Source organism: Schistosoma haematobium, chromosome 7, assembly GCF_000699445.3.
Source record: "Schistosoma haematobium chromosome 7, whole genome shotgun sequence".
Taxonomy (NCBI): domain Eukaryota; kingdom Metazoa; phylum Platyhelminthes; class Trematoda; order Strigeidida; family Schistosomatidae; genus Schistosoma; species Schistosoma haematobium.
In genome coordinates, this window is record NC_067202.1 from 4,485,579 (window position 1) to 4,510,499 (window position 24,921).

At 35.1% G+C, this 24,921-nt stretch overlaps 1 protein-coding gene across 1 annotated transcript; it reads right to left on the bottom strand.

Annotated features, from left to right (window-relative positions):
- Positions 1–319: 319 nt before the first annotated feature.
- On the bottom strand, positions 320–24,582 carry MS3_00009462 (uncharacterized protein). The gene is made up of 18 exons (XM_012943991.2): positions 23,765–24,582; positions 21,313–21,340; positions 16,905–16,931; positions 16,392–16,445; positions 15,860–15,886; positions 15,099–15,125; positions 14,460–14,486; positions 11,720–11,773; positions 11,188–11,214; positions 10,428–10,454; positions 9,789–9,815; positions 7,374–7,427; positions 6,842–6,868; positions 5,923–5,949; positions 4,529–4,555; positions 3,194–3,229; positions 1,043–1,069; positions 320–499 (listed from the first exon to the last, which is right to left on the bottom strand). Exons 1-18 carry the CDS (start codon positions 23,832–23,834, stop codon positions 451–453), a joined length of 642 nt encoding a protein of 213 aa, XP_012799445.2. The 5' UTR covers positions 23,835–24,582; the 3' UTR covers positions 320–450.
- Positions 24,583–24,921: the final 339 nt, after the last annotated feature.

Below are 24,921 nucleotides of genomic sequence, written 5' to 3' on the forward strand. Positions count from 1 at the left end.
TTTAGGTATTATGAAACATTATTATTATCTTTTTGTAAGCAATGATGGGTAGTGGCGTTTGAAGCGAATGGTACTGGGTTCGAGTCCCACAGAGAACATCAACTCTGTGAGATGTAGGTACATCCAACTGACGAGTCCCAAATAGGACAAAACGTGCGTCCTGGATCCCACTGCTAGTCACTATCCATCATTGCTTACAAAAAGCTTGTGAATTAAGGCAATATCGAGGCAATCCTTACAGTATGCACGTATGCCAATAACAGACTGATCAATTGCAGTCTTAAACCTCAATGGGAAGATACAAGCCAAATAATACCAGGTGAATTATTATTATCATTATGTATTTATTAGCATTATCAAAAACAAATTATTGAATGATGAATTGATAGTGTATTAAGAAATTTTCGCTTTAACTGGTATTTTCGTTAAAAAAGAATGTTTTACATTCATTTAATGTTTGAATAATTCCTCGAAAAGTTCTGCAAGCTTTTGAAGATTTCTAAAAGGAAAAATAAATCACTTATTACTTTTGATATCTGACGGTAGATGATGATTGGATATAGTTTTCAAAAAATGATCATTTTATAGTATTACGCTATGAATGTTCATTGTCTCTAGTGGATGATTATCTCATACTCGACTTGTTTGAATTGCATTGATCATGATCTTTCACTGGAACTACATTTTAAAGTTAATCACTAACGAGCACAGGATTACTATTAGTATATACGCTTTATGAAGATTGATGAATTTTTATAGTTTATGTCAAGTACTGATCTCTTAGTCTGAGAACTGATGACATTCAGGAAGTACTGAACTTAAGATCATTGGTTTGAGTCGCAGATGCATACTAAAGAGGAGTCTCACACTACGGAGAAATAACTGTCCAATCCTCTGTGATTACGAATGTTGTCGATTTTGGATTATCAGAAAGATGCCTTCAACTTTTCAATAATTGTCTAACCTTGATTGGTTCGTAATATCAAAGAATAATAACAATTGTATTATGCGTAAATTGTATATTTATTTTTAAATCACGTACTCGTTTTCTGCGAATTCAATTGTTTTTCTAAAGTAAATACATAAACATACATCACATCTCATAAATATTGTATTTAATAACGAGACTATCAATTACTTTACATTTCTGTCATTTCAATTTTGGAAGGCAAAATCCGGCTCACACGTCTGCGTCATGCCTCCTGGATAGTGGGACGGATGACCGAAGAACTAACGTGAGTGGTAACCCGGGTAGTAGAGATCGGGCTAATCACACACTCGACCGTTACCCTCAAACCGACTACGAACTCCACAAAAAAACACAGCACAATTACTCTTGGATGGAAAAACCACAAAAAAACCGACAAAAGTGGTGCATGTAATGTACGGGGTCGCTTCTTACGGGGCAAACTCCGACTGGTTGCAAAACAGCTATTCTAGCTCCGCTAGTTGTGCCGTGCTTCGATGTGGCCGTTTTCTCTCCGGAAGGGCCTACTAGGCTTCACCAACTTATTTGGCTGGAAGGCGGGGGCATTTCAATTTTCTATTCCATATATGGGAGTTTTATTATCATACAAAAAATAGGGAAAATATGCTCATTCTTACTATCTAGCATCATAGTAAATTTGAAGTTAGTGACGAAAACACAATAAGGTTACAGTCATAACCAACAATACCAGCCCGACTTCTCTTATGTGTAAACCTAATCTTTTTGCCTTTCCTATTAAGAATAATTCAACAATTAAAAGCTAATTAATCATGTCAAAACTATTGTCTCACCATAACTTCATTGGCTTTTCAGTAGAACTATGCTATACTTATTGCTTTGATCGATCAAGCTAGCCAACGTTATATATTAACGCACTTTTAAGATATTCCTGAAGATGACTTGTCTTTAGAAATCATGATTTGGATCACACTTCTCATTTGAAAAGGATTGGTTACTGACGTTTTTTTGTGAAATAAACTTTTACGGTTAAGAGTTAGAGTTTACGGGCATACGGTTAGTAACCAGCTTTCGACAGAATTAGTAATAAAACTTGGGGTTGATTCACGTTACAGTATTATGATTTACAGCATAAGTGATTGAAAGGTAGTCACAGTTGAGTAAAAACGTTTAATCTAGTGTAGTTTTATTATTCTTCCACATTATATAGCTCTTCTGCAAAAGCTATACTATGAATAACTATTTTTCATTGGTTAATTTAAAGATCACTCCTTAGGTAACAAGATTTACTGTACAGTATAGATTTGCCGCTTATGTAGAAGTGGCATCCAAAGTTGTCAATAAAGAATTAACTGTAAGAAAGGGATTTTCAATAACTTGTTCATCAAAAAGGAAATTTTAATAGAAATCTAGTTTTTGATTGAGATCATGAATCGATTGATGTTAGACCACCATTGAAAACCTGGAAGTACTGGACGGCCGTTTCGACCTAGCATGGGACTCCTCAGCAATATCAATCGATTCATGATCTAAATCAAAAACCTAGCAATCTTATATTGAGAAATCTAATTGTTTCCGTTTTTTATTTAAGACTAGTATTTATGAATTTATATCCCACTGAACAATTACATAGCGATCAATATTCAGTAACTTAGTGAATAAAGGATTGTTGTTTAAGGCAACGGGTAACAAATTCAAAATTGGTTGTAAATGTTAACATTGACATGATGAGGTACCAGCTAACCATTCTGAAATAGAATTCAACGCATGTCCTGGATTTCAGTAGTGGATACAGTACAACTATACTAAAGACCTATAATTAAAGTCAATATCAATGCATTTCATTTAGTATATGCATATTTAGCAGAAGAGACTGATTGATTACAGTGAATAATATCACCAATAGGGAAATTCAAACACTAAAACTAACGTTTACATTCACTTGGTATTGTTCACTTATATCTTCTCATTGTCCCAGAGTGAACATCAACTCTGAGATGCAGGTACATCCAGCTAACGAGTCCCAAATAGGAAAAAACGCTCGTCATGGATTCCACTGCTAGACACTATTCATCTTAACGTTTACATTTCCTAAAGACGTCAGTTTTGGAGTGTTTTACATTCTCTCATTCTGAAAAGCACTGCTATTCAGTGCAACTGAGTCCCTTTTTCACTGGAATCAGTTGAAGATCACAAAAATATATGAAGTAAATATATATTTTACACAAAGGAAATCATTTGACTTACATTCGAGGAATCAAGCCAAATATTAAATTCATCAAACTGAAATGTAATAAAAGTTTGAATATTTTACTAAAATGAATTTTTCATATGATTACTTACGCCTGTTACCCCTCGTAGAGGAGCATAGGCTGTCCACCATCATTCCCCACCCAACCCTGTTCTGGACAGTGTTTTCCAGTTGCTATTTATCTTTTTCATGTCTGCTTTTATTTCCCAAAGTAGTGTGTTCTTCTGCCTTCCTCTTTTCCGCTACCCTTCAGGTGTCCAAGTTAGCACTTGCCTTGTGATGCAGTTTAATGATTTCTTCAATGTATATCCTATTTACTTCCGACATCTTTTCCTAATTTCCTCTTCAACTGGAAGCTGGTTTATCCTCTCCCACAATATGATAATTAAACAATAATCATTTGAAATTGTTTCTACGCTGTTTGGTCACTAGTAAATAAATAATGTGGCGTTAATAATTAACCATATGAAGGCCACTCAAACGTTACCGATGGATTTGAGATGTGTCCATTAGACTGAATGACTTCATATTTCAGCTCACTTCAACTGATATTAAGAGATTAGTGACTATCGGTTATATGCCATGGATATAGGTTTCGCGCTGGTTTTAACAATTATTCAGGACAAAACTTCTCATCTGAGTCACTGTATAATCTCATCAAACAGGAATCTTTTCTAACTGAATGTAAAACACTGCTGTTTTTTAAAGTTGATGCTGCAGAGAAATCTATTTAATCTGATGGAATATAACAAAACCAAAGTTATTTATTGATGGTATCTAAGCTTAAATAGTTTAATGCATGTACATCTAGCTGACGAGTTCGAAATAGGACAAAACTCGCTTCGTAAATTCTACTACTAGCCACCACCTATTTCCGTTCATAATACTCCTGACAGAATGACATTATCGGGGCAATCCGCATAAGATGAACATATACCAAAAAGAAACTGATAAATGATAGTCTTAAACATCATTTGGAAGATTCAAACAATCGATACAAATGACTGAAGATATCCATACATACATACATACAAAGGTTCATAAACGAGAAGAATTAAATCCGATCGTCTAACAACAAAAGTAAAAGTTATTAGATTGTCACCATATTGAATGATTGAATATCCCCTTCAGTTATGTTACATAATTCAAGGTGAATACTACTATATTGCATTAACCAAAGATTGATACAGATTACATCTATACTTATAACGTAAAACGTTTTAGGCTTTTTTCCAAATTGGGCATGTTGTTTTCCCTTGTTGATTTCCTCCAATAGAATGAATGAAAAGAATATTTATTATATTATTTGTCAATCATCTTACTCTACTTACTCGTTTGGTTTCATTTTCTTTAAACATCTAAAAGAAAGAAAAAGATTCATATTCCAGATACTGAATTATACATATGTATATACGTGAGTAGGTATTCGTTTAATTTACAGATGGTATTTGCCATGAGTTAACCTTAGATGACGTGAATTACTCTGAAAAGACCCCATACTAAGATGAAATATTCATAGAGTGATGTGGTGTTTGAATGAACTAATGATTCCTTTGTACTTGTTGAATGCTTGATTTCGAATTCTAAATACAGTACATTCGTTTGTGATTATCTAGTACTTCTTGATCCGATTACGGTATTTCTGGGATTCTTAGTTCATACTATAATTTAAATACTTCTAATTATCACAAGTGATTGCTTATTTTGAATAGTAAACCAAATGGGATCTATCATTAAGAAATACCAACGATAAAAATGAACTTGTTAAAGATACTCATAAATATATGTATGAGAACGGCCCATGAATGAACTCGAGGAATCTTTAAGAATCTCATAAAGTGCCGAAGATATTCCATCCAATCATCTTTCGGAAGAATATTCCAGAATCTTAATGTGTAGCTTCCCTTTTGGACAAATGCTAAAACCCTCTGTATGCAGATTGGATGATGATAATGATGATTTCGTTTTAACTAGAAACTATAAATAACTGAGGATTTTCTACCATATTTGACACTGTTTGGAATAACATTCCTTTCACTTGTCTTCTGTCTTCTCATTTGTGACTTGGAGGAATCGACCACCTGAGTGCTCGAGTTGTACGCGGTATGTCAAGAATCTAACCTGCAGCTGTAACAATATGAAAGTCAATCTGGACTACCTCCCCCCAATAAAAGAAAACAGGTAGTATATGATTTCACATCATAACACTAATAATTACGAAGTAATACTGATTGTAAGACCTGAGACATGATCGCTGCAAATAGTGTTTCAATATCTTTATAAACTACCTTGGATAATTGAAGTTGACTGATGCGTTTGCATGAATCTATTCATAATGATGAAGTGATGGAGAAGATTTGTAGCTGAAGTGACTGATTTTGATGGAATTTCTAAATTTCAATGATCTAAATTTACCATAAATTTGTTCTGATGTTTTTTTCCGAAAAAAACAATGAAAGTTTTACAACTCAACCATCCAACTCAGAGAACTAAACTCCACCAACATAGTTGATGATGGAGTATGTTTACGAACTGAACTTGACTGATATCTTGATAGAAATTGTCATCTACATCACCTACAGTGAATTTGCAGATATTACAATTGAACTAATTCAGAGGAACTTGAGAAAATTTGATTTTATACATACAATTGTGTCATGTGTTGTATAGACAATCAACTAAGTGCATGTATACTATTTACACTTTATTTATTAATAACACTTACTTCTTTTGTACCGCTTTAGTAGTGTGGCTAAAACAAATGTGATAGTAACCATAACAATCATGGAGAAGTATGTCGTGTTATTCACTAACAATATAAAGACTGTTAACTAAATCCTATCGATGTTATCAATATGTATTAATGTGACAAAGCAAGTAAAAAAATACCTCTTGAAGTGTGCAAAAAGAAGTGACGAAGCGGAACCTAAGAGTTGCATGGATTAAAGTTAAATGTTGGTTGGTTATCAATCTTTTTATAATGGGTCCTAGTTGTCTTAAGAGAAAAATATAACCGATCATTCTGTGTTGAGTCGACGAGACAAGAAGATCATACTGTTTATTCAAAATGTCAACAGAATGAACTTTCCGAATACACGTAAAACTCCCTTGAATTACAAAGGAACGCAACAGAATAGTGATGATAAATAAACAACTAAAAGATTAAATTATCCAATCAAAAGTAGAAAGTTAGCTACATGAAATTTTAAGCAAATAGACATATACTCAGTGAAACGAAGAAAATCAAGTATCGCTATGATCAAACGAGATATGTAAGCATGAAAGTAAATCGATACCTTATGACTGTCTGTATGAATCAAGTTTCTATGTACATTGGAAATGAATTGAAACCATGGGAGAATAAACTTATGTTCATTGTTGATAGTTGTCTGTTCAGTGACACTCATTCACTGATGCATCATTGACACATCACATCACATCTAATCTGTGTGATGTTGAGAATTGGAAATTCTTATAGTTTATTGAACACAGTTCAAATTCGAACAGCTAGTTCTGTTTAACCAATAGCTTCTTCTCAACATATCAATTATTGTTGATGTAACTACACTGTTTGATTGATGGTTATTTGAGTAGAAATGGAACAATACACCATCATGTTATTACATGTAGAACTGTGTACTTACCTTGGAGTTGAGGTCACATGGTAATGCCTAAACGAAAACGCGCAATGGGTTCATGAAAATAATAGTCTGAATGTTATACATTCACAGTATTAGTATGTGTTGGACGAAGTCGTCTGACGAATTGACGATATGATCACTTATGAATCAAGTGAATGAACATCATTGTGAATTGTGTTAGATTGTTGATGATGAATGACAGAATTGTGTGGACGAATTTTATTCGTCTGTCTGTCTGTCTGACTGACTGTCAGTCAGTTTCCAGGTATCTGATAATCAACACTCGTTCTGTAAAAATCTAACAACAATATTCCTCAATGCGTTCGTTTGTCAGACATGAGGACCTTGATGCTTGTTCCATGTAGTTGTGAATTGAACGTTTACAGTTCGTGGATTCATCGTATTGATCGTTGTAAATGTGTGACATGATAATTCTTATTGATTCAAATATACACTGATTACTTAGTATTGTTTATTGTAGTGAATGAAAATAGAAGACTGTCATATTTGATACGTGTGAATGCATTTTACTTACCTTGCAGTTGTTTTTGCTGCTGCTGCTGCTGTTGTTGTTGCGGTGTGGTGAGTCCTAAATGAAGTGTGTATTAAAATTGATGAGTACGTTCCATTAATCGAACAGTTTGTGGAATAATGAGAGTAATGACAGTGACAATAGCAATAGTAATGATCAATAATATTGAGAATGAGTTACAATGTGATGTGTGTGATTGCAATCAACATGTCACTACAGATTGAATGGTGCTGCCTCGACGTGCGATATTCAGTGGTATAGTAGTAGGTTCGAAGAAAGGTAGGGGCGGCCAGACGCAAATATTATGAGGAAACCCAGTGAAATTCACCTGCAGCTCATTAATTGTAAATCTGCATCAAGTAGGTGATGGAGATCTATCCCTACACTTGTGATCTCACACAGTCAATACACTTAACAACAGGAAAGATACAGTAATACTATCGGAGCATTCATTTGCGTAACTGAAATATTTCCTATTAGAGTGGGAATAGGAGAAGAAGGAGAAAAAGAGGAACAAGACGAAGAACCAGTTGAAATCCAAATGATTGACGTCGTCATCCGCCACATGATATCACCCACAACGCAGTCGAGAATTTTGTGTAAACAACACGTGACAATATTACAGAACCTCAGTTTTCACCATTTCACAAATGTAAGGTCAAATAGGGATTCATATACGTCTCCGATTCACATGAACACAATTTCACACACTGTCTATCAGAGTGATTGTAACCGGTTTGTCATCGGTTAGCTAATCCTGTATATTAACAAGCTGTTTTCAGTTTGTTCACAGAACGAATCAAATAATCATTTCTGATGAATCGATTGTTTCTCTTGACATAACATCCCTGCTCACAAAAATACATCTTCAAACCACAGACATATTTCTGTGAATTCTGACCTCCCAATACTACCAGTATCAGAACTCGAAAGACCCATACAACGTGTAGAAGAAGATCATTTGCAGTGTATGTTTATCGTAATTCAGTAAACAGTGTGGCACATTCGATGTTCAGTTTATTGAATAGACACAAGGAGTGCAGTTGATCTACACTTCAACATTGTTCTTCCAAATAATTACTACATGGAACTTACAAAAACTCCTTATCACAGATCAGAGAGCATAGTACTACAGATACTCACACAGGAAGCTCAACTAATGAGAGTGAGATCGTGTCTAAGGAAGAACGAATGTTCACGAAATTTCAATGAGAAATGCTGAAACTGTTACGACTAAAACGACAAACAAAATACAGTCGACAGAGTTCCCACTCTCATTCGACCTGGTTTTAACGGTGACAACATTGCATCAACAACAAACCGAAAATCGGAAACGGCACTGATCGAGGCGTGTCCATGTTACAGCCAAACTGATTATCTCACACAAAACAACGTGTTTCGACTACAACTCGAAATCTGTGATTACCACATTCATATTATTGCCAACTGAGTGTGTAGACGTGTATGCATCTATCAGTGGAGCTGGCTAAATTGGTAGAATAGAAGGAGTGGATAACAACTAGTTTGCAATACAAGCTCTATATAGTCTTAGTCTACACTGGTTATTGATCTTCAGTAGTGAACTTTCAAAACACCAACTTGACATCAGTTAGACATCGAGTTGACATGACTAGATGTTTAAAGGTGATAAACCAACAATCGAACTCTACTCCTCTTACATCTTCTGAAGATGTGACAAACAAACTTGTCAAACAAAATTTGTGTATTCAAGAAGAAAATGTGTTGAATGTTTCTTGTCTTATCACGATGATATTACCGTCATGTTGCTACGTCATTTACACGCCTACCTCATTTATTTGTATTCCTCGGCCTTCATTTCACCGAGATTCATGAACTCTTTACAAACTGATTAGTCGCAACTCATGTTAGTCGCGATCACCATTAACTGGTGTTCATCCAATTCATTGGATGGTCAATCAATCGTTTATCTATATGGTATTTCGTTACCACATTCCATGTACTGAGATATTCTGTCACACGGTGAATTCATTTCCGAGCATTGTTATATTTCTCAACTACATTCACTTGATCACAAACAATGCTCCAACACATGCTCAATTGTATTCACATTTGACCAATTTCACTGGAATAGGTATGTGCTGATTTTTGTGACATATCTTCTATTAACACTTTATGGATTGTAACCAGGTGACGATAACCGAACAGACTGAGATGAACTCATGTTATTCTATGAAAATCACTAGTAATCATCACATACAAACACACACGCATTATATATGTTGAATTGAGAGGACAATGGAATCAATCAGCTGGGATGTTACATTGAGTGAACTAAACAGATACGACTGTCACAAATTATTTACAACACGATTATTTGAAATACATCAGTAATGATTCTACCGATATATCACATACAAGTTATTTAGAAATGCTTACGTTTTTCGTGTGGGATGAACAGTGTGTCTGAAATGAGAGAGTGAATGATTGACGTGAATTATTTCATGCTATCCTATGGTGAATTCACCGCAATTAAAACAGTGTTATCAATCGATATGGTTGTGATGTGACCGATCGATGATTTGACTGGAAATTCACTCTGAATTGTGTAAGATGGTTTGAAGTGAATGATGGAATACAATACCTAATACCATCCATATCACTTCCTACTCATCCTTACTGTAACTTGGATGCATACACTACCACTAGTACTGTTGTGTTACATATTCAACAATATTATCATTCATGCACATGTAGAATTCAGTGGTGGTCAAATGTCAGTAGTAGTAGTTATGTGAATGGCGAAAGTCTCAGAAGCATTATTTAGCATGTTTCACATCAGCTTCCACTTGTGTGTTTAGTGGCTACGAGACCGTCCTCATGTACGTTCCAATGTATGATTAGTTGAAGTGTGAGCATGTCCAGTTGACAACTATCTCTTTCCCAATACATCATTACAATCGCGAGAGCACAGTGAACAAGTAAAGCACACTGACCGGTTGACATTCTACTGTCTATCAGAACGTCGACACTGGTTGTAATTGTGTCAGTAAATACAGGTAAATATGAACTACTTACAGTGCAGTTCTCGGTGTAGTGTAATATCTGAATGAAATATGTTAAAATTCAGGAGAATGATAGTTCGACATGTGACAGGAAACTAAACAAGTAAATATTCAATATACAATGTTCAACGTGAACGATCAGATATCCGTGCAAAAATAAAGCACAAAATGTGGTTGCAATCACCTATTCGACATCTTAGATTATTATTTAGTAGTTAGAAATTGAGATGATTCTACAATAGTCGATTAAATGTTGAAAATCAGTGTCATGTTATGCATTGACGATGTTACTACAGATCGAGCGTCACAGATGTAGGAATTTGTGATGTGGCAAATACTATAGAATAGAGTGATTGAAGGTGATTGTGAATTTTGTCAGATGGTTGAATCGGAGTGATAATGTTGAGGAAATCTGCGCTGAAGAAGTCATTCACAGGAAAGTTGAAATCTCCACAGTTAATCTATCCAGCTCAGAGAACAATACTCCATCAAAATTATGCTTCATTGTTGATAGTTGTCTGTTCAGTGACACTCATTCACTGATGCATCATTGACACATCACATCACATCTAATCTGTGTGATGTTGAGAATTGGAAATTCTTATAGTTTATTGAACACAGTTCAAATTCGAACAGCTAGTTCTGTTTAACCAATAGCTTCTTCTCAACATATCAATTATTGTTGATGTAACTACACTGTTTGATTGATGGTTATTTGAGTAGAAATGGAACAATACACCATCATGTTATTACATGTAGAACTGTGTACTTACCTTGGAGTTGAGGTCACATGGTAATGCCTAAACGAAAACGCGCAATGGGTTCATGAAAATAATAGTCTGAATGTTATACATTCACAGTATAAGTATGTGTTGGACGAAGTCGTCTGACGAATTGACGATATGATCACTTATGAATCAAGTGAATGAACATCATTGTGAATTGTGTTAGATTGTTGATGATGAATGACAGAATTGTGTGGACGAATTTTATTCGTCTGTCTGTCTGTCTGACTGACTGTCAGTCAGTTTCCAGGTATCTGATAATCAACACTCGTTCTGTAAAAATCTAACAACAATATTCCTCAATGCGTTCGTTTGTCAGACATGAGGACCTTGATGCTTGTTCCATGTAGTTGTGAATTGAACGTTTACAGTTCGTGGATTCATCGTATTGATCGTTGTAAATGTGTGACATGATAATTCTTATTGATTCAAATATACACTGATTACTTAGTATTGTTTATTGTAGTGAATGAAAATAGAAGACTGTCATATTTGATACGTGTGAATGCATTTTACTTACCTTGCAGTTGTTTTTGCTGCTGCTGCTGCTGTTGTTGTTGCGGTGTGGTGAGTCCTAAATGAAGTGTGTATTAAAATTGATGAGTACGTTCCATTAATCGAACAGTTTGTGGAATAATGAGAGTAATGACAGTGACAATAGCAATAGTAATGATCAATAATATTGAGAATGAGTTACAATGTGATGTGTGTGATTGCAATCAACATGTCACTACAGATTGAATGGTGCTGGCCGGTGAATTTGAGATGTGATCAGTTGAACGTGTATTCGGGAATCTATATGAGGCACATGAGATTGTTGTTTGTGAATGGAACGATTGGTCGATTGTTTGGACCCTCTGATCAATACAACGTCTTCAACACATCTGAGACTATGCATGAAGTTTCAAGTTGATTCAGTGAAATTACTTATTGCATATTTGAATTCGAACATCATTGTCTTTGCAAAAGTGGTCGATGAATCGAATTTCTTCTGTGTATTTGGACTGATCGACTTGATTGAGGAATTGAGAGCAAATTGTTCTAGGATTTCAATGCTGCTTAGTCATCGTCTCTCTCCCAGGGATATTCACATGTAGGATTATGATAAAACTCAGTGAAATTCACTTGCAACTCATCAAATGTAAATCTGTATCAAGTGGGTGATGGAGATCTATCCCTACACTTGTGATCTCACACAGTCAATACACTTAACAACAGGAAAGATAGAATAACACTGTCGGGAAATTCATTTGAGTAATTGAAATATTTGCTGTTTGAGTGTGAATAGGAGAAGAAGGAGAAAACCCAGAAGAAGAAGAAGAGGAAGAAGAAGAAGGAGTAGAAGAAGTAGATAAAGAAGAAGAAGAATTATTTGAAATCCAACTGGTTGACGTCGTCATCCGCCACATGATATCACCCACAACGCAGTCGAGAATTTTGTGTAAACAACACGTGACAATATTACAGAACCTCAGTTTTCACCATTTCACAAATGTAAGGTCAAATAGGGATTCATATACGTCTCCGATTCACATGAACACAATTTCACACACTGTCTATCAGAGTGATTGTAACCGGTTTGTCATCGGTTAGCTAATCCTGTATATTAACAAGCTGTTTTCAGTTTGTTCACAGAACGAATCAAATAATCATTTCTGATGAATCGATTGTTTCTCTTGACATAACATCCCTGCTCACAAAAATACATCTTCAAACCACAGACATATTTCTGTGAATTCTGACCTCCCAATACTACCAGTATCAGAACTCGAAAGACCCATACAACGTGTAGAAGAAGATCATTTGCAGTGTATGTTTATCGTAATTCAGTAAACAGTGTGGCACATTCGATGTTCAGTTTATTGAATAGACACAAGGAGTGCAGTTGATCTACACTTCAACATTGTTCTTCCAAATAATTACTACATGGAACTTACAAAAACTCCTTATCACAGATCAGAGAGCATAGTACTACAGATACTCACACAGGAAGCTCAACTAATGAGAGTGAGATCGTGTCTAAGGAAGAACGAATGTTCACGAAATTTCAATGAGAAATGCTGAAACTGTTACGACTAAAACGACAAACAAAATACAGTCGACAGAGTTCCCACTCTCATTCGACCTGGTTTTAACGGTGACAACATTGCATCAACAACAAACCGAAAATCGGAAACGGCACTGATCGAGGCGTGTCCATGTTACAGCCAAACTGATTATCTCACACAAAACAACGTGTTTCGACTACAACTCGAAATCTGTGATTACCACATTCATATTATTGCCAACTGAGTGTGTAGACGTGTATGCATCTATCAGTGGAGCTGGCTAAATTGGTAGAATAGAAGGAGTGGATAACAACTAGTTTGCAATACAAGCTCTATATAGTCTTAGTCTACACTGGTTATTGATCTTCAGTAGTGAACTTTCAAAACACCAACTTGACATCAGTTAGACATCGAGTTGACATGACTAGATGTTTAAAGGTGATAAACCAACAATCGAACTCTACTCCTCTTACATCTTCTGAAGATGTGACAAACAAACTTGTCAAACAAAATTTGTGTATTCAAGAAGAAAATGTGTTGAATGTTTCTTGTCTTATCACGATGATATTACCGTCATGTTGCTACGTCATTTACACGCCTACCTCATTTATTTGTATTCCTCGGCCTTCATTTCACCGAGATTCATGAACTCTTTACAAACTGATTAGTCGCAACTCATGTTAGTCGCGATCACCATTAACTGGTGTTCATCCAATTCATTGGATGGTCAATCAATCGTTTATCTATATGGTATTTCGTTACCACATTCCATGTACTGAGATATTCTGTCACACGGTGAATTCATTTCCGAGCATTGTTATATTTCTCAACTACATTCACTTGATCACAAACAATGCTCCAACACATGCTCAATTGTATTCACATTTGACCAATTTCACTGGAATAGGTATGTGCTGATTTTTGTGACATATCTTCTATTAACACTTTATGGATTGTAACCAGGTGACGATAACCGAACAGACTGAGATGAACTCATGTTATTCTATGAAAATCACTAGTAATCATCACATACAAACACACACGCATTATATATGTTGAATTGAGAGGACAATGGAATCAATCAGCTGGGATGTTACATTGAGTGAACTAAACAGATACGACTGTCACAAATTATTTACAACACGATTATTTGAAATACATCAGTAATGATTCTACCGATATATCACATACAAGTTATTTAGAAATGCTTACGTTTTTCGTGTGGGATGAACAGTGTGTCTGAAATGAGAGAGTGAATGATTGACGTGAATTATTTCATGCTATCCTATGGTGAATTCACCGCAATTAAAACAGTGTTATCAATCGATATGGTTGTGATGTGACCGATCGATGATTTGACTGGAAATTCACTCTGAATTGTGTAAGATGGTTTGAAGTGAATGATGGAATACAATACCTAATACCATCCATATCACTTCCTACTCATCCTTACTGTAACTTGGATGCATACACTACCACTAGTACTGTTGTGTTACATATTCAACAATATTATCATTCATGCACATGTAGAATTCAGTGGTGGTCAAATGTCAGTAGTAGTAGTTATGTGAATGGCGAAAGTCTCAGAAGCATTATTTAGCATGTTTCACATCAGCTTCCACTTGTGTGTTTAGTGGCTACGAGACCGTCCTCATGTACGTTCCAATGTATGATTAGTTGAAGTGTGAGCATGTCCAGTTGACAACTATCTCTTTCCCAATACATCATTACAATCGCGAGAGCACAGTGAACAAGTAAAGCACACTGACCGGTTGACATTCTACTGTCTATCAGAACGTCGACACTGGTTGTAATTGTGTCAGTAAATACAGGTAAATATGAACTACTTACAGTGCAGTTCTCGGTGTAGTGTAATATCTGAATGAAATATGTTAAAATTCAGGAGAATGATAGTTCGACATGTGACAGGGAAACTAAACAAGTAAATATTCAATATACAATGTTCAACGTGAACGATCAGATATCCGTGCAAAAATAAAGCACAAAATGTGGTTGCAATCACCTATTCGACATCTTAGATTATTATTTAGTAGTTAGAAATTGAGATGATTCTACAATAGTCGATTAAATGTTGAAAATCAGTGTCATGTTATGCATTGACGATGTTACTACAGATCGAGCGTCACAGATGTAGGAATTTGTGATGTGGCAAATACTATAGAATAGAGTGATTGAAGGTGATTGTGAATTTTGTCAGATGGTTGAATCGGAGTGATAATGTTGAGGAAATCTGCGCTGAAGAAGTCATTCACAGGAAAGTTGAAATCTCCACAGTTAATCTATCCAGCTCAGAGAACAATACTCCATCAAAATTATGCTTCATTGTTGATAGTTGTCTGTTCAGTGACACTCATTCACTGATGCATCATTGACACATCACATCACATCTAATCTGTGTGATGTTGAGAATTGGAAATTCTTATAGTTTATTGAACACAGTTCAAATTCGAACAGCTAGTTCTGTTTAACCAATAGCTTCTTCTCAACATATCAATTATTGTTGATGTAACTACACTGTTTGATTGATGGTTATTTGAGTAGAAATGGAACAATACACCATCATGTTATTACATGTAGAACTGTGTACTTACCTTGGAGTTGAGGTCACATGGTAATGCCTAAACGAAAACGCGCAATGGGTTCATGAAAATAATAGTCTGAATGTTATACATTCACAGTATTAGTATGTGTTGGACGAAGTCGTCTGACGAATTGACGATATGATCACTTATGAATCAAGTGAATGAACATCATTGTGAATTGTGTTAGATTGTTGATGATGAATGACAGAATTGTGTGGACGAATTTTATTCGTCTGTCTGTCTGTCTGACTGACTGTCAGTCAGTTTCCAGGTATCTGATAATCAACACTCGTTCTGTAAAAATCTAACAACAATATTCCTCAATGCGTTCGTTTGTCAGACATGAGGACCTTGATGCTTGTTCCATGTAGTTGTGAATTGAACGTTTACAGTTCGTGGATTCATCGTATTGATCGTTGTAAATGTGTGACATGATAATTCTTATTGATTCAAATATACACTGATTACTTAGTATTGTTTATTGTAGTGAATGAAAATAGAAGACTGTCATATTTGATACGTGTGAATGCATTTTACTTACCTTGCAGTTGTTTTTGCTGCTGCTGCTGCTGTTGTTGTTGCGGTGTGGTGAGTCCTAAATGAAGTGTGTATTAAAATTGATGAGTACGTTCCATTAATCGAACAGTTTGTGGAATAATGAGAGTAATGACAGTGACAATAGCAATAGTAATGATCAATAATATTGAGAATGAGTTACAATGTGATGTGTGTGATTGCAATCAACATGTCACTACAGATTGAATGGTGCTGGCCGGTGAATTTGAGATGTGATCAGTTGAACGTGTATTCGGGAATCTATATGAGGCACATGAGATTGTTGTTTGTGTGTAGAATGTTTCACTGATGTTTAATACTGTATTCTGTATGCGTTTTCCTTTTCATTGTGTTTTTATTTTTTATTAAGTTGAATTTTTGTTTTATTTTGCTTTCTTTCAGTTTTTTTGTCTTTCTTCATTTGAGTATATACTACTAACAAGTTATGATCTTAGTTTATTGTAATAAAAGTAATATGTTTTGAAGTCATAGTACTTACTTCGTTCGCACATCATGAGTAGTTGGGCTGAAATGATCAGTGAGAATGATTTCATGTAATGTATTCATGATAAGCATATGGATGAAATTTTTTCTAATTTGGTTGATTATTAATCATCTACTAATGATCTGTAATTCATTAAATGATCAATATTATCCTTCAATGTTTATTTAGTCGATAATATAAGTTTTCTTCTTGTTTGTTCTATGTATTTGTAATATGATCTGTAAAGTTCTCAAGTTTCTTCTTTCACACTGTTTTTAAATATAACGCACTGACTGGTTAACATGTTATTTACATTTCTTCAACCATGTCTGTTGTGAGATATCAACTCACTGAAGACAATGGTGTACGGTGGCGCAACTTCGTGGATTGGTTAAAGTTAGACATTAACAGCGTTGGATGCCGGTGGGCTCAGTGGTCTAGTTGGTTAAGCACCTGGCGCGAGACTGGTAGGTCCTGGGTTCGGGTCTCGCGGGGTGCGGAGTCGTGGATGTGCACTGTTGGGGAGTTCCATACTAGGACGAAACGGCTGTCCAATGGTTCCAGGTTTATCATGATGATCTAGCTTCAATTAACTCATGATTTCAATCTGTGAAGTTTCTTCAATTGCAAACTTATAATTTTTACGGTGATGTTACGATTGTATCGGTTATGCTTAAACTAATTTAGTCATTATTTATCCAAGTGATTGATATTTTAAAAGATAAATCTTTATGTTACTATGTAATCGTTCCTATAATTATCATTGTAATACAATTAAAACCAGGCTAAATCAAGAATTAGAATTTGACAGTATAGGAATGTGGAGATTGTTAAGTTTATGATTGAGATCAAGAGTCGATTGATGTTAGATCACCATTGAAAATCTGGAAGCACTGGATGGTTGTTTGTCAATCAAAAACCTAAAAATTTCAAAAACCATTTACTGTTAATAATCATCATCTGCGCACTAGTAACTTGCTTCGTAAGAGAATTCTCGGAGTTCTGGTAAGAAGCTGTGACCAGTGGAGCTAATGTGTGTTAGGTAGAGACAGTATTGACCTCAGACAATGGAAGATGGTCATGCAATTTCGTCGATTGATTGAGGTTAGAAAATAATTGAATATAAAAATGTAGGATTCTATCAATCAACGCTCAGTAGTGGATTTTACCCATTTGAAAGACAAGTTTATATACTTATGTCGACTAGTTATCATTAACAGTTTTCACTTGTATATAGGTATCAATGCCAGTGTTGGACTTGATAGTTTCAAATAAATTGAGCATTGAATAAAAGGCTTATAATAAATGTATTTAGTTTGTTATATCCCAATGAGTAGAAAAATTGTATTTCTGACGTTTCGTAACTCAATGTAAACCACTTCTTTATAGTTATTTATTTACTCTGAAGAAGCACCTTATATTAAGTTGCGAAACGTCAGGATTATACTTTTCCTCCCCATTGGGATATAAAAGACATATGTATTTATTATTAGTTTTCTCTTGTGTTACCTAACACTCCAATGATCAGTTGTTACGTCCTAGCTAATTCAATTATAATCAAGTAACATTGATTTTATACCCAATCTATTAAGTGAATATAACCAGCTTTAATTTATTTATTACTTCTCCTGAAATCATATTGATACAAATACTATTGAGGTATCATGTCCGAATAATTTTGTAGCGCTAACTTGTTCCATACACATTGAGAAGTGGGATTAAAATGAACGAGTGAATAATTAACATGGAATCATGTTATGTTATCCAATCATGATCATACTGTAGTGAATGAGAACTCATCTGGAGACAATCGATGTATTTTGATATCGAATTACAAAATCTCTTGGTAAAATATGGTAACCATACATTAAATACTCTATTTGACAAATTTCCATCATTTGTCCTTCACATTCTGTATGATTCGCCAAATTCCAGTCTAATCTCTTCAACTCGATCTTCTTAGCCTGCTGCTGCTGCTGCCAGGTTTTCCAATTCCAACTAGTGTTACATACTAGTTATATTTATTGACATGTGTAGCGTACACCACCATATCACTACAAACTGAATGCTATCTTTCAATGATACTACAATGTCACCATTAAACCAAGTGACTAAGAATTCTTTCAGAACTTTTTAAGATGTTTGAATATGGAATGATAGAACTTCATTGATCGAAGTTTCATACTTATTGATATCAATCAGTCACTACTTCACTAATTGAATAAGGTCACATTTTTTAATCTGTATTTCATCGAAACATAAATATTGTTATAGTCATTAAAGCTTGATTATAATGTCAACTTCAGAGGTTATATATGTATATAAATACATATTCTTCAATATGGATATATATTCTTGTAAATATATTAGTCAATGTGTTGTGGCTTCGCTTCATCCATCAATCACCCTTGTAATCGTTACTACATAGATTCCAACAGTGTTTGAACTCAGAAAGTGGCAATAAGAAGCGGCGACTACAATTTATTAGCCAATAGCACAAATCACAAAGCTATAAGCACATCAAGCGAATTTGAAGCAGAGAGGCGAATGTGTGCGTGTATATGCCAGCAAATACAGAGGCAAACTTATAGTCAAATCGAATAAACGCATAGCAAGGCAAAGCAAGGGCAATTAATAGAATTCGAGTACATATATAAACATGGGAATATGAATATGACTGATTGAGTAATATTTAAGCGATCAACATTTTAGCTAGAGTCTCCCATGTGATCAACAGTACACGTTTCTACAATCAAGATAGTGATCATAGTAGTACAAAGAAATACGCGAATGGTTACCGTTCGAATAATATGGTCTGTTCAATAAATTAATAAAAGGGCTTAACCAACATTTAACCGTAACCGAAATAGACTGTAGAAAAGTTACTATAACTAACTAAAGTATACTGATTATTTGGAATAAAGAATTCAATGGAATCATCCAGTTATTAACATTTCTAACTTACTGTTTAATAGTAGTGTTGGTGTTACTTTGAATAAAAATTGAATAATTTAAAAAAACTATAAAAATCATACTTTAAACAATCATAATGATTTTGCTTGAAGTTTCTAATGTCATTCAAACTGTACTGTAATTTAATAGTTGAGATCATGAGTCAATTGAACCTAGACAACTATACAAAAAACCTGGAAACACTGGACGATTGTTTCGTCCTACTGCGGTACTCCTCAGCAGTGCTCATCTACGATCCCGCCCCACGGGATTCAAACCCAGGATCTATCGGCCTAGCCCAAGAGAGCCTAACCCATAGACCACTGAGTCGACTACCATCCAACGGTGTTAATGTCTTACTTCAAACAATCCACAGAATTGAGCCACACGTCCACCACCGTCTTCAGTGAGTTACTATCTCACAACAGACATGGTTGAACTCCACTGGTCACGACTTCTTACTAGAACTTCAGGAAATACCTCTTGAAGCCAGTCACTAGTGAGCATAGGCTGGTTAATATTAGAAAGGGGTTTTTGTGGATATTTTGCTAATCGTGGAAGGTATTACTAGCGTTGTGATCTATTTAACAATCAATGGTTTAAATAGTCTAAGCTAATAAATAAACACTGAAATTCAAATACATTCGGCTAACGAGTTTCAAAATAGGACCGAAAATTTCGTCCTGGACTCTACTACCAGTCATATGTAAATACAATCTCTGATTGTTAAGAAAAGAGAGCTTCCTTTTATTATACAATCATTTCAATTACCCTAAAACACTGTAGTACACAATGTGTGTTTTGAGATGGTGGAGAAGATTTGTAGTTCAGTGTGTGTGTGTTTAAATTGCCTTATTAAATGACCATCAAATATAAATGACAAGCGAGTTCATTTGACTTAATACGTAAACTTCAGTCATACATATTTAGAATCGCATTATTTAACCCATGAACCATGTATCCTACACTTAAATGTTGAGCTATCTATTTATTTAATACTGATTACTGATTAATCAGTGTCAGGTAGAGACAGGTATCTACCTCAGTACAATAGAAGATGGTCTCGCAAGTGGGTGGATTGGTTGAGGTTAGACGTTAACACCATCGGATGTAGGCTCAGTGGTCTAGAGTTTATGCGTTCGCGCGCGACACCGGAGATCCTGGATTCGAATCCCGTGGAGCGAGATCATGGATGCACACTGCTGAGGACTCCCACAGTAGGACGAAACGGCCGTCCAGAGCTTCCATGTTTTCAGTGGTGTTCTAACATCAATCTGTTCATGATCTCAATCACATACTGAATACGTTTATTCTATCATCAAGCTGACTCTAATTTGAATTACAAAAGAAAAAGCTTTAATCAAGACACCTATTTGATGAAATAGGTAAATATTAGCGTATAATAACAATTATTTACAGAAGGAATTTCAATGAATCATTTAAATAAATAGAACCCAAACATTCTACTCACTGGAAATACCTCGGTGCATCTCTTTGACCTACACATAAAAACGTATGTAAATTATAAATGTATTTCAATATCATGTGAAAAACAAAATAGTTGTCAATAAGAAGTTAATACGCTGGCAAATTTTCATATAATTTACGACACGCGTTTCGTCCAGAATTGACGTTCACTCTGGGACTCGAAACCATTACCATTCGCTTCAAATGCCATCTCGTTATCCACTTAGCTACTCAGTCCTGATAGCCACTAGCTTATGCAATGGAGTGAAGTTTAAATTCATTTTGTATTGGTTGTTTGAATCTTCCCATGGATGTTTAGAACCGTAATTGATCAGTTTCTTACTAGCATATGTACATCCTGTAAGGATTGTCTCAATATTGCTTCAATTCACAAGCATTATAAGCAAAGATGGTTGGTGGCTAGCCATGGAATTCAGAACACGCGTTTTTTCCTATTCGGGACTCGTCAGTCGAATGTACTTGCATCTCAGAGTTGATGTTCACTATGGAACTTGCGTCCTGGATTCCACTGCAAGCAACAAGCACAGTATACACATATGCCAATAAGAAACTGATCAATTGCAGTTTTTAAACATTACTGGGAAGATTCAAGTAAATGATACCAAGTGAGTCCATAAAAATATATTCAAATGATGGAAACAATCAAATTGAAAGTAACCCACTAATTTATAAGACAGATAGTCAAATTCTGAGTGAATTTCATGGTATGGTCTACTGAGTTGTCGTAACTATTAAATTTCATTAAAATCACATGATGATCTAAGTTAATTGACTGCTGAAAAATTGTAAACACCAGACAACTGTCTTAACATTGTATGGGTATCCTCAGAAGTACTCATCCACGACCATACAACCCGGAATAGAGTTTAGGATCATTGGTCTCACACGTGAATCCCTAATCTCTCATTAACTATGTTCTAAGCTTTGAAGTATGTTTGTTATTTTGGAGCTAAATATACTATTTTCAACGACCACCAAATCGATTTCGAAAATATCAGAATATTGCAAAAGGTTTTCTTGCAATTACAAAGAAAAAAGATTAGATGTAGCGTTCTATATAATACTTAATCCTACTTCTCTCAATAGAAAAGAAGGCCTTACCATACATCCTACTTGGACTATCTATCCTAACCAGCTAGTCCTGTCGACTACCTCCAACCACCATCTAATTTCACAATAGTGCCCGCAGTGTCGAGTCACCTAGACTGACGGCCACATTGCAACATGGTCGATAGCATTCGATCCGCATTAATAAGGACTCGACACATATGACATTGGTCACCACCCAGTGATCAACCAATTGTGATTACATCTCGGTCCTACAGGAGGTCGGTCGCAGCTCGGATGGCTCAGCGGTAACGTCTTTGACTGTGAGGCTGGGTGACACGGGACCGAATCCGCCAGGGAGCACCAGTCCCCTCAAGATTACAGGTACACCTTGTTGACGAGTGCCAAGTAGCACGAAACCCGGGTCCAAGGTCTCCTGTCGACTACCTCCAACCACCATCCAGCTAGTCTGATATTATTCACAATTCACACTATTATCTTACAAATTAAAGTCTATCCTTTCTCAATATCAGGGTCATACATTTTTCATCCTTAACAATGCACACATACATACACACAAATTTACATACATGTCACTTATGAATCACTTTGAGTGAAATGACATGACATTGACTTGTTCAGACCTGTTTTTTTATTGATCGCACATAATATTCTTGTACTGTTCCATTGTACTTGAATTAATTTTGATTCGGTTAGTTATTTACTCTGAAGAGGTCACTTAAACTAAGTTACGAAACGTCGGAAAATCTAATTTTTCTACTCATTTGGATATTACAAATATACTTATTTATACTATTTATCTGTTTGAATTCAAAACAAATAGATGGATAACAAAATGAATAATTTTATAACCATTCTATAAAAGTAGGAATATTATGAATAAACTTCAACCTATATAGTACTAAGAACTTTATAGACATTGAAATGATACCTAGTTGCGCTGTAATGAAGAAGAGAAGGAGTGGGGAAAATCGAATGTATCTAACACGAAATTACAGAGCATCTCACTAAAATCTGAGAACCATATAGTAAATAGTTAATTTGCAAAATATCAATCCATCGTCTCTGATTTCATTCTTCCTGCGTTTTTATATTAACTGCTTTCCGTTCCCGTTCTTTCCTTCTCGACCTTCTACTGAAATATCTTCTATGCCTGACCACTATCATATACTACTTATATGGATATAAGTAACCCACATCACAATGTCCGTACATCAGTATATTTTGTATTTTAAGTCTATCTAATAAGTCATGATTATTATGAATGTTTAATTCTGATCTCATCATCTTATTTGTTCCCTAATTGATAAAGTATGATGTTTGTCAATAGAAAAATTTTTCAATGTATCAATAGTATTTTGACTTACCTTGACAACTGTCAAATGTCACAATCCCTATGAACACAGATACAAAAATCAATATGAATTTAGTCAACATAATGAAGTAATATCTAACAGATGAATTACTAAGGTATTTATAGGGTTAATTATTGAATAATATTTGTAAAGTAATTTCATATTGAGTACATTGAAATATGATATTTATATATATGGATAATTAAACAAAAGAATGAATGAATAAATAAATGTTAGTTCATATTTACATTGATTGTTATTATCATGTTATTTAACTTGGAACGAATTCATTTTGTACAATGTACCGTTATAGTTAGTATGATTACTATTACTATTATTAGTATTGCGGTGTGGTGTGGGCTACTTATATCCATATAAGTAGTATATGATGGTGGTCAGGCATAGAATGTATTTCAGCAGAAGATCGATAAGGAAGGAACGGAACCGGAACGCAACTAATATGAAAATGCATGGACAATGAAATCTGACACAATGGACTGATATTTTCAAAAGTTACAGTGTAGTTTGAGATGATGGATTGATATCCTGTTGAGATACACTATAATTTCGTGTTAAATACATTCATTTTTCCCCACTCATGTTCTTGTTCACTACAGTATTACTATTATTATTATTATTATTATTATTATTATTATTATTATTATTATTGATACTACTGTTGTGAACGGAATCATAAGTGGGGATAATCATATATTTTTCATTGAGATTATGAAACGATTGATGTTAGACCACCATTAAAAACCTGGAAGCACTGGATGGCCTTTTCGTCAATCGGTTAATGATCTCAATCAAAAACTTGATAATCTTTACAACCCTATAATGATAATGATCATGTGCTCGCTAGGGAATAACTTCGTGAGAGAATTCTCGGAGTTCTAGTAAGAGTCCGTGACCAGTGGAGCTAATCTGTGTCGGGTAGAGACAGGTATCTACCTCATTATTTTAGAAGATGGTCTCGCAAGAGAGTGGATTAGTTGAGGTTAGACAATAACACCGTTGGATGCCAACTCAGTGGTCTAGAGGTTAAGTATTCGCGCGCGACACCGAAGATTCTGGGTTCGAATCACGCGGGTAGGATCGCGATTGCACACTGCTGAAGAGTCTCACAATAGGACGAAACGGCCATCCAGTGCTTCCAGGTTTTCAAT